The sequence below is a fragment of the Haliaeetus albicilla genome, chromosome 4 (assembly GCF_947461875.1).
Source record: "Haliaeetus albicilla chromosome 4, bHalAlb1.1, whole genome shotgun sequence".
In the NCBI taxonomy this organism is placed as follows: Eukaryota; Metazoa; Chordata; class Aves; order Accipitriformes; family Accipitridae; genus Haliaeetus; species Haliaeetus albicilla.
Window position 1 is genome coordinate 20,160,911 of NC_091486.1, and position 12,023 is coordinate 20,172,933.

General features: G+C 36.0%; 1 protein-coding gene across 2 annotated transcripts in view; it reads right to left on the minus strand.

Moving 5' to 3' along the window:
- The window catches only part of IFIH1 (interferon induced with helicase C domain 1), a 29,364-nt gene that overhangs the window by 15,330 nt on the left and 2,011 nt on the right, over positions 1 to 12,023 (minus strand). Inside the window, exons 2-4 of one of the 2 annotated variants that reach the window (XM_009924178.2) lie at positions 11,429 to 11,585; positions 8,991 to 9,167; positions 3,086 to 3,166 (exon numbers count right to left, since the gene is read on the minus strand). In XM_009924178.2, the coding sequence (XP_009922480.2) occupies positions 3,086 to 3,166; positions 8,991 to 9,167; positions 11,429 to 11,585 (415 nt within the window). The remainder of the gene's footprint in view (positions 1 to 3,085; positions 3,167 to 8,990; positions 9,168 to 11,428; positions 11,586 to 12,023) is intronic. The other variant, XM_009924179.2, reaches the window with a different exon arrangement.

The window sequence follows — 12,023 nt, forward strand, 5'->3', positions numbered from 1 at the left end:
TGTTCTCTTTCATCAGTACTCAAATTTATTTGGTTGCAAGTGAGCTACCGTTTTAAATACTTCCCAAAGGATGAAAAAAAGGATGGAGCCATAGAAAGAAAAAGAGATAGGGACCACTTAAAAAATGATGAAGGGGGCTATAAAGTATATAGATCAAATAGATAAGAAAATGCAATTGCCCATACAAGATAGAGCTAACTGCAGAATGTATCACACCTATTCATGGTAGACTGCGCTGCTTCCAGACTGACTCATACATAATGCAATTGAGCTGTTCACTAAAAAGCCATACACATTTGCCACCTGAAGGCCAAAACCTTCCATCTATCATATAAAATGCAATGGCAGAGAGTTCAGATCTATGGCTCACAGATGAAACAAACAACATTCAAAAGTTAAAAGTGGGAAAATGCTGTTGCATTATTTCAGGCAGTAAGAAAAGCAAATCAAGTCTCTTGAGTTTACATATATTTGGGAAGTCAGAAATTATATATATTAGTATCAGAAGGATTTATTTCAGTGGAATTTTGGGCTTTTTTTTTTTTTTTTCCTACAGGTATGTTTAAATCACCCTTCAAGTATTAACTGTTCTCAGTGAAGAAAAGGCACAAACTCATTCTACCAGACTAAAAATGAGGGAAAAAACCCTGTAGTTTTACTTCCTGATGATACCATTAAATGAAAAATCATGAGGATTTTATTATCACTGACACATTACACACAAAATAAGTGTATTTTTCTAGTATCCCTGATTCCATTAAATAAAATTAAACTAACAAAAAGTAATGAAGCTTGATAAAATACTGCTGATGGAAACATCCAAATGCCATTCTTAAGTGTTTTTTGCTTGTTTTGCCTTTTAGTGTGAGTGCAGTACTACCTGGAACACAGGAAAATTCACACCAGAGAGTACTTGCTGTTACTTATCTGACTTCTACTACTCTCTTTTGAGGAAGAACGTTGTTTGCTTTCTGGTTGGCTAAATTCAATAGTTTAATCATACTGAAACTAGCACTTTATCACCCATCTGTTTGGTTAAATTTCAGTTCCTTAACATCCTCAATTAACTGTCCAGGCCTAAAAAATATTTAACTTGGCTCTCTCATACCTTCCTCAGCCCCTGTTTAGATAAAGCCTAATACAGGAATCTTTTCACAGGATATGATTCCATTAAAGAATTTTCATCATGCACAGTATAACTTTAGGGAAGTTGTCTGCCTTTGTACAAGGCTCATATGAATCATTGCTCTGGGCTAAAAGAAACATGATAATTATTCTTCTATTGTCCTAATTCCACCATTTTTCTTAAATGAAAAATGATCCTTGCACAGAAAACTGCGACTAAATCCACATGATTCTTTGCATTAAAATCCAAGTCACGTCAGTGCATTAAGACACTCTACGCAAACATCTCTGTTAATACAACAGCCTTACTGCAAAATTTCAAATTATAAAATCCAAAAAGATCACAAAGCACATCTGTATCTCCTTAGCTTTTTTTCCTCATAGTTGCTCTCACTGAGTTTACTAGGCATGATTAAAAAGCACAAATGTTTTTTAAAACATTGTAACTAGTTGTTTTTAAAGCCCACATGAAAACAGAACATATGACAAGTAAACATTGGGAAAAAACATCTATTCTGCATTCTTCACATAACTGTAGTGATTTATTTTTTTCTGCTGGACTACTGGACATAGCTAATGCCCAGTTTACTTAATGGGAGATTTTTCAGCAATCTTAAAGGATCAGGCCATATATTTATATGTGCTGCCACATACCAGCAGCCTGTATCAGCCTCACCAACTGATATAATGTGACTGTCCACACAGCAGAGAAGTTTCTGTGCCCAGACATTTCACATGACACAGTGAGGAAAAAAATACAATGTGACTGATGAGTCACCTCAGTTGATGCAGAAGTGCAAAGTATATTCTTCAGAGTCAGCAATACATAGACTAAAATCCTAGCTATAGGGCAGCAATTTAGACCTGAGCTATCCTGAATTTTTTGTGTACTTACAAAATACATGGATTTTAATATTTTAAAAGCTTGAAACTATTTTAAAGTGTTTATAGTAAACACTTTGCAGGCATATGAGATAACATTTACATTGACTTTACTGATCTAATACTAGCTTTATTAGGCAGAGCTGGCCTGAAAGGTACCCAGATTGTTTCTAGCCCTTGTACAAGACACAGTCCCAGCACAAACTTTATAAAGGCTAGATTCCAAAATGTAACTTGTTCTTCTAGAATTCTGTGTAGGTAAACACAGGCTGTTCACCATGGTGGAGAGCTGGAAATTCGTTCTGCCTGAGGTCTAAGATTAAAAAAAAGAAGGAAAAAAAAAGGGATGTCTTTTACAACAGCAGTGTTTAATTGGGATCAGAGTATATACATAGAAAGTTCATATCTGTCGGCAAAGTATTATGTAAACACAGTCCAATACTTAGTTTAAAACTATATTTTGAACTTGCACATATGTTTAAATGTGAGATTTGCAAAGGTCTTCAGATAGTAACCTCCACTGATTATGTTGCTTTTACAAATAGGGCTACTAAATTACTTCAGTCCAAAGTGGATCTTCATTACTGTTCTGCAGGTACCCTGGAAATGCTTCTCCTCACCCTTAGATGCCTCTAAAGCATGTCCCATTCCCTCTCACCCCATGCACGGGCCAGACACAATCTAGCTCCTCTCTGGGAGCAAAAGAAGGACATGTATGTGGCAGCATTATAAATATTTGTACAGGTGACTGCACTGGATGACTTCAGGAAGTCCCTTCCAGCCTATGTGATTCTATCATTCTGCATCACACATCACGGACCATTTTGTATGATGATGATGTCTAGAGACCAATTCAGACAATCTCAGTAAATCAACTCTTTTGGGGCAGGGACTTAAGTACAGACCCATAAAAACGGCATCTGTTTTCCAACAAAGTAAGAGGAATTCTGGCACCTAAATATTGTGCGCTAGAGTTCACAGTGAAAGCCTTCCACTGATTTTTGTTCTAGACCATTCACAGAGTGCTGACCCTCCAGAGCTTATTTTGCAATTACTAAATAACAGAAGGGAAACACACCTGAATCACTGGTTGTGCAGCTCTGTCCTAGGTTTTCATTCATGTTACTGACACTTCTATCTCCTATGGAGACATCTGACTCTAAATGAAAAACACAAACAAATGTAGTATAGTATATTTGCTATACGAATATAAATAGCAAAAGCATATTGTTTTCTCTCTCCCTAAGTTGTTAAAATAGGCTAGACAAATGTCTGGCAGGGGTGGCTGAGGTACAATTTCCTTTATTAAACTTCTTAGGTAAAGAAAAAAACTGTGAGCAATATAATTCATTTTCTTAAGGGAGAAAATATGGAGTGGAAGATGAAAGTCCAAAACATAGCAGAGATAAGCAATATGGGTCATGATTTATTGTTGTCAGGCATGTATGCTCTGTTTGCTTGAAAGTAAGGGTCCAGACATAACTGCCTGCATGATCCCCTCTAGTCCTATTTTACTGTATCTTTTCAGAGGGGTGAAGAGCCGAAAAAACAAAGAAAGAAAAACACGTTGGTCTACTGGATACACAGCGCTGTTGGCAAACTGAAGACATTCTCTTTTACTCCCTGTAAGCCATGTGAGTTATATCTGTAGTAGAAGAAAATCAAAACCTGAACTGTGATTTTTTTTTTTTTTTCTCAAAAGGGCTTCTTCATGTAACACGAAAAGAGTAAACCATAGTTCCCAGGTAAATAAAAGCAGAGAGGAATTATTAAATTTTCCAAACTGTTTGCAAGTAAAAGCAGAGACCGACAATCCTGTTACACCCAATAGAAGACTTGGACCCTGCCACAGAAATCTGGCAAGTTTACTGTAGATATTCTCATGTTAAGCTCTCCCTCTGCTGGGCAATCAATGTATTACACTGACTGTTTTTACAGTCACAAGTGTAATTTATATAGCTAGATTTTGCAAAACTCAGTCCTTTTAATATCTAAACAGATACACAGTTTTTCTGGAAAAATCTGCTGCAAACAGCCTCACCCTGCACTGTCAGCTTACCTGCGGCACTCTGCAACTAAGCTCATGGTGTGCATAAGAAATCAGTCAGAATAATAGTGTTGACCTAAGTTTTCCTTAATTAGCTACTGAACTTGTCCTATCAAGTTTTTCATAGTTTTTTCCAGTGAATATCCCATTATGGTCCATATCCATATTGTCCCCAACAAATAATTCATGAAGCAAAATAGATGCTGTGAATGAGAGTTTAGAACTGAATGGAAGTTAGTGTCTTAGAATGGTACTCCTGAAATATACACTACAAAATCTTGGTAAGTGGGGTGGAAATTAAATCTACTCTGCATTCAGTAAAAATATGAAGCTTTGACTTCCCTTTATGCAAGTTTTGCTCTCCTTGAAAGATGAATGAATGACAGAACTATTCTGCTATTTCACAGAACGAGTATAATACAGACAATTGAAATGAAGCTACTTTAGCTACCACTAGGAGTCAGATATTTGTTTAAGTCTTTACTTTTAGTTTTTCTAACATAACCATGGAAAGTGATGCAAACATCTGTCTTGCTGTCCTACAGTCTTCATAATTTCTACCATGCAGACCTCAAATTCTGATCCAGCTATGAATCAACACCATCTGTAGGAAGTGTTAAGATGGGCAAGGGCACTAAAGACTTTAAGTGCCTAAATTAAAAGCCTAGTCTCCTAGAAATCAATGCAATCAACAGAAGGGCACTTACTTAAAAAATATATTCACAGCAGAAGCCTAATTTATATAAAATTTCCCTATCATTATATAATAGCATGCCTTTAATATCATATTAAAAGACAACAATGCCCTGAAAAAAGAAGAAAACCTCACCAGTTATAATCTGTGTTCAAAGACCTGTGACAAACTATTAAGTAGCATTAGTGGAAATTCCAGCTATGAAGATGACACTGCTATCTCTTGTTTTCACTTTCTAGGAATCCATGCTGATAGGAAAGAGAGAACAAAATTAAAATTCTATGTATCTATTCCATGTGGTCTCCCATCTAAAATAGCCTACTGAAAGATGTATATGCAGCAGAGAATATGCATTTGCAAAGTGTTCTGTACATAACTATCTGAATTACAATGTGCAGTATGTATTACAAATGAATCTCTCAACAGAAAACGTCAGTGGTGAAGTGAAATGCAAAATACTTGTCTTCCAAACAAAAGGTTGTCCTGGTTTCAGCTGGGACAGAGTTAATTTTCCTTCTAGTAGCTGGTATAGTGTTATGTTTTGGATTTAGTATGAGAAGAATGTTGATAGCAACCACTGAAAACATCAGTGTGTTAAGTAGTGTTTATAATAAGTTAAGGATTTTTCAGCTTCTCATGCCCAGCCAGCAAGAAGGTTGGAGGGGCACAAGAAGTTGGCAAGGGACACAGCCAGGGCAGCTGACCCAAACTGGCCAAGGGGATATTCCATACCATGTGATGTAATGTCTAGTATATAAACTGGGAGGAGTGGGGCTGGGGGGATATCGCTGCTCGGGAACTAACTGGGCATTGGTCAGGGAATGGTGAGCAATCGCCTTGTGTATCACTTGTTTTGTATATTCCAATCCTTTTGTTATTATTATTGTTATTTTATTATTGCCACTATTACCATTATTAGTTTCTTCCTTTCTGTTCTATTAAACTGTTCTTATCTCAACCCACAACTTTTACCTTTTTTTTTTTTCTTCCCAATTCTCTCTCCCATCCCACTGGGTGGGGGGGGAAGTGAGTGAGCGGCTGCATGGTGCTTAGTTGCTGGTGAGGATTAAACCATGACAAAGGTGAATAATGTTCTCCTTTTACAACCATGGCAACTTTCTTGAATTATTTAAAAATAAAAACAGTAAGCCTTTCCAAAACAATGAAGATAAAAGAGTTGATATTCTAATAGCTGTTTTTACCACTTTCACTAGTCTTTCCTTACCACAGTGCTACTTGCACATTGTAATGCAGCATATTCCACAGAAAGATTTTCAGTCACTTTGCACTGACTAGTAAGTATAAAGACAATGGAATGCAATTAAAAAAAAATGGATCTATGAAACATTAGTTTAAAAAGTCTTTCTTTCCTGTCCTGTGCTACATTATGTCATAGAGTAAGTTTCAAACATCGGAAAATATATATGAAAGACCAAAATATAAACAGGCTATTGAAATTGGTCCTACTTTCAAATTAATGGGCAGTTTTTCTAACCTAAAGCATTAAGGGCCATTTTGTGAGATATTATTGAAATCTCCAGTTAATTACAGTGTAATTATTTGTTCCAGTCAAGTTGTTTTTTTTTATGAAACCGGCCTTGAAAAACAGAGCTGCTATTTATTTAAATTGTTGTTTATACAGGTAACTGTAGCCTTAATCCAAGTGTTCACTTCTGACCTTGCAAACTTATGGCTTTTGTGTTGTTTTTTGTGTGTGCAGTTTCTCATCTGTGTTTTTGCATGCACAATTTCTCTTCAGTTTTCTCTTAGGCTAAATGATCTATTTCTACTTTGTCTTTATGACCCTACTGCCCTCATACCTTCTGACTCCCTCTGTTTCAGCTACTCCAAAAAAGGGTCAAAGGAGGGAGGCTTTAGATACAATGCAAATTGCAGTAATTTCAAGTGACTTGAAAAAGCTTTTTTCTCCTTGAAATTTGTCCTCAATATATGAAGGAACGGTAGGAGTGTACTGCAAAACTGACAATACTTGACAGCATCAAATTGCAAATTAAGTGGGTTCCCAGCCTACTTGGAAGTAGAGTCTGGGCTCCAGTTGTATTTTCAGCTGCCTCATCTAAAAATAACAGTCTTATGAGATCATGAGAAATGATGGAAATGGAAAAAGACTTGAGTTTGGATAAGTCTGTGTGTACAAGTGCATAGAGATCAAAGCTTACTGCACTTCAAGACGGCTGAATGTGAGTCAGTTCTTCTACAGCCATCTTCATGCAGCACTGTCTGCTGGCAGCCCTTGCTATGTTGCATCTACACTGCTGGTTTAGCTCTACTCAGAAGTGCATGTTTACAGTGAATCTGTCAATTGTTCCCACTTATAATACTTTGGTTCATATCACAGAGCTGGCTTGAATCAGAAGAACTCCTGTCAGCTGAAACCAAATGAGATGTGTTCCGGCAACTTGCAGGCACACAGTTCACACCAGACTGAAGTCGATCTGAACCAAACTGCCAGAATTCATGTAGTAGGTACACCCTTAGCACCATTTCACTGAACAGATCCACCCAACTGCACAAACTGCTAATACCCCATCTATTAATTTCAGTACTGTTCAGTGCTGAGAAGACCACAGTTTTCAGGCCAGAATTAGCTTACGGCAGGCCAGTTAATAGCGAATAGATCTAGTTACCTGTAACCCTCAACTTGACAAGAGTCAAGTAGAAGATCAGGCTAACAGCAGTGAAAACCCACCCTCGGTTGTACCTTCAAGGCTACAATTAAGAGTCTCAGCCTTGCCTTGAAAGGACCCTAAGAGTGAGGATAACTCAGTCTGATCCATTCTGAATCATCATTAAATATCTGGCACCTCTTCTGTATACTGCCAAATTACGTTCTAATCCAGGAAAACCAAGTTGATATTTTTGCTGTAGTTAATAATTCACTACTTGCTACAAAACATTGTGATATGCTGTTAATATCATGCTAAATGAGAAATAGGCTACTACTGTTGCACACTGAAAGGCTGCAGTTTTCAGAGCCAATTTTTTTTTTTTAAATTTATTCATATTTGATAAAAAAAGAGCAGCCTTAGCAGTCTTACTCCTTTGGCTGAGTAAGCCCACTAAAATAATTTCAGGCATGATTTATCTCAGTTGTAACTATTGTTTGAGCTCCATCTGAACTTGTAACACATATGAATGGTTCCTTAATCATACAGCATATGTTTAAATCATTGGTTCCCAGCTATGTCTGGGAATTGTTGCTGGTAATTGCTGTTGTTCATAATCAGGTCCCAAGGCATGTTTTTAAAAGTGGATCCATATGAACAGGCCACAACAATTTCTAAACATTTGTACTAAAAAATGTACTTCTGAGCATGTGATGTGACAAAGGTTGTTGGATGCTCTGTAAATATAAATTCTTAAAATAAACAGAAAATTTACTTGTTGGACATCGCTAAAGGACTTGCCAAAACCAAAAATGTTTTTCAATATAGAATTACCAACCTTGTAGAAAGAAGTACTTAATACAGCTGCAGTTATAGTGGTACAGAAACATTCCTCTTGATTTAAACTTTGTCAACACTGGGAGGAGTTGTCAATTGTAAACCTAATGTTTTCATTGGATAGTATAAACCTACCATGAACAGGTCTGAAATAAAGTATTCATTTAATAACTTAATATTGATAATTAAAAATATTAATATGTTTGAAAATGACTCATTTCTTCACACAGTAAATTAAAAAAATAATAATACAAAGTTGTTAAAGTGCTATTTAAGAGGAAAGGAAGATCATTAATGTTTCTTAATTATAAGAAAATCAAGCAGCCCATGGTAGATAAAGCACCATCATTACACCCAGGATACAGAACATGTCTACATGAAGGCTGCACAGTGTGCTACAGGTTTTTTGGCCATTTACCTCCTAAACCATTCTGCACTGTGCTAGCAAATTGGTTTCTGAACCAGCTCTCACCTTTCAGATTAATTAGTTCAAGTATGATGACATATTCTTGTCCTAGAGCAACTCTTTGAACTGAACAAATTTGTAGATCTGACCCTTAGAATTGCTATTGCTCTTAATTCATAGGAAGAAATAGAATTTACTGCTTCCGAAAAATTAAGAATTACTTTTTCCATGCATTCCCTTCACCTCAACAGTACCATATGTTCCTGAATTTCTGAGCAAGTTGGGAGCTAATGCACCAAGAACGTTCCCTCAGTTACTTGCAGTTACTAAAGTTAACCGGTACCAGCACAAAATACCAGTTAGTGGACATACCTGAAACTACAGAATTCGTTCCAATACATGCTTCCAATACACTGTTCTCACTGCTGAAACTTTCATTCACGTTTTCTTGCTGTTTCAAATCCTCTACTACGGCATATCCTGGTTGGCTTATAACTTCTGTTTCTTCATTTGTACTGTTCTTCATCCCATCTTGTCTATTCTCTGTTCCTAGAAAATAAGTAGAAATTCCAAGGCACTATAAAACATTTCATTCCTTTTAGCGTGGAGCACAGAAAACATAGAACTAACCTGTATTCATCATGCTCATAATGGCATAACAAATGGTCTTGGTCTTGACTTAAACATTATAGCTTGGAATTTTGATGTTTTTATAAATATTAAGAAAGTTGTTGGTCATAAATCTCAAATATTTGCAGTCACTATAAAGATCTGAATATTGAATTTGTGGACTAAACCATGTTTCCTACCTTCTCAATTCCATTGGTCCTGTAAGCTCATAAATGGATGTACCTTACAGCAGGACTAGAAAACTTGCCCATAAAATAGAAAACCTGAGAGAGCATTCACAGAATGTTTTCTTTCCTTCCACTTCTTTGTCTTATTTCAAATAAGGAAATCATTTCCCTTTGACTTCTCTGTTCTTTTATTTTTATTAGACTCATGCAGAACTAGGCATGCTCCAAAGGCAAAAAATGCTGTTCAATAACTTATAAACGTTTTTCACAAAAAACTGTGTAAGACCACATTCCAGGGTTTTCCAGATTTGGAACTAAATTACTCCGCAATTAGAAATTAAATTTAAAGAAATTAATAGATTTAATTTACTTCAAGATTTATTTTTTATAAAGTTCTCAATGTCTGTGTGTAGGTGTCTGCTAATAACAATGTATTTTACTGTAACAAATCACTGAGGATCAACCTGGAGTAATAAAATGAAGCACCACTCTTCTCCTTCCCAGGTACCCAATGAACCTGTTCTTAGTGTTTCTTGTCTATGACCTTTTATCAGTGGATGCTACAACAATCGTACACTTTACATATCTACACACGTACAGGACTGCGTACATGGAAAATTTCTTATCCTCTGGTAAGAGCAACACAATTTACGCTTTACATATTAATCCATACAGTTTCCTTTAGGGCCTGCATTGCTCAAGATTACTGAGAAACTGTGGAATAAATGCATTCATTCAGTATTGCATTAAACAACTGAATTAAACTTAAGTTTTACCCTATATGGTCTGCACTATACTGAAAATTCAGAAATGCAAAGTTTGAAAAGAACTGAAAATAAAAATATGAAAAAAAATTAATTATTTGCATATTTGCTAAATATTTATTACTTTGTTTACCTTACTGACAGTAAAGTAACGAAGACAAGAATTTAAGCCTGACAAAGCTGCAACACAAAATGAAAATTAGGATCACAGTAGCTGACCTCAGCTATTCCCAGCATCTGAACTTCACTCAGAACTATCTTCTGAGGCTCTAACTTGGTTGCCCTTGTCCTGCAGACTGGAACACTCAAAGACTTTTGAACTGCACACTCAAATATGGCAGCTGCTTATCCGTGTCTGGCAGAAGACAGGTTGATTCCCGTCCTCAACTGGAAGAGACACCTTCATGCGCCTTTTATCCCAATCTTAATGCATTGTCCCATATGCAGCAACTAAAAGTACAGAGATATAGTTCTGGTGAGCTCCTGAAGCGAGAAGGCTGAAGCTGCTAAATGGGAAATCTGTTAAAAAAATTTAGTCTTAAAAATCTTATAAAACATATGTGGAGCCCAGTAAAAAATGAGGGATAGAGTATTTGGGGGCTGCTTCCTTTTCCATATTTTAGAATCCAGGGGAGCACTGGGATAATTTTACAATATCATAATCATTGTATAGGAATAAAAAGTAGTAGCTGAAAACCTATAGTTCTTTTCACTTCATTTCTGTAAATAATCTCTTTACTAGTTTATTCTGCTACTTATAGTAAATTTTATACAATGTCTTGAGACTTATGACTGTCTTATCCTCAACTGCAATGTACTTTAAAATGCTGCATATATTTGTAAACCATTCTATAAAGGAAACACTAGCTCTTGTGTTGAAGGAGAAATCCAGGAAATGTTTGGTTTGTTTGTTCAAATTAATCTTCAGAATATTTTTTTATGAATTATTATAAAAACATCACATTGAAAACCAATGGGTTATAAATGGTAAGGATTCAGTTTAATTACAACTACATACATATTATTGTAATTCTGATATTGCTTAATAAGGATTGTTAGTGTTTAAGAATCTATTGAATAAGCTGTTAACTAACTTGATTTTGAAATTCCCAGATAAGTGAAAGCATTAGTCTCAGTGTCACAGCAAAATCAATACGGTGAGAACCCTGCATTGTTTCTTAAGTAACGGTACAAAAAAAAAGATATATTAAAACCCCACACATTAGTACTAGTGAAATAAGATGATTACCTCCTGTATTTCCGCTTAAATCATCTGCAAGGCCTCCATGCTGGGTTTCACGCAGAGCAATCAAAAAAGGAGAGAACCAATCTTTCTTATGCACTATTCTGCTCAGTAGCTCCCTTGCACCATCTCTGTTCCCACGATTGTCAGTAACAGTGTGGATCTGGTGAAAATAGAAAACAAACCCAATCCTGAGACAGACTTTGAAAATGGTTCAGGGAAGTTAGTAAGAATAGTGTAGGTAGAAGAGCATTTCCCTGTCATCATTAAAACATACTTACAGATATAAAGTGGGCCTGCCACTCATCAAAAGAGACTCACTCTTGGAATTTTGTCCAACCTCATGTTTATCCCATATGGTTTCAGGAAGGATATATAAAACTTACAAAACCTGAAATTTAACTGAAGAGACTGGTAGTACTGGACAATGGTTATAATAATAATCACTATCTAATAATAATTATTATTATTGTGGAATAATAATTGGTGTTCATACTGGTTTAGGGAGTAGCCAACCTTGATTAAGGAGAAGTGATGTCATACAGCTTACCAGAGCTCAGACTTAATCTGTAACACGGAACATTTCCCTTCCTAAACTCTG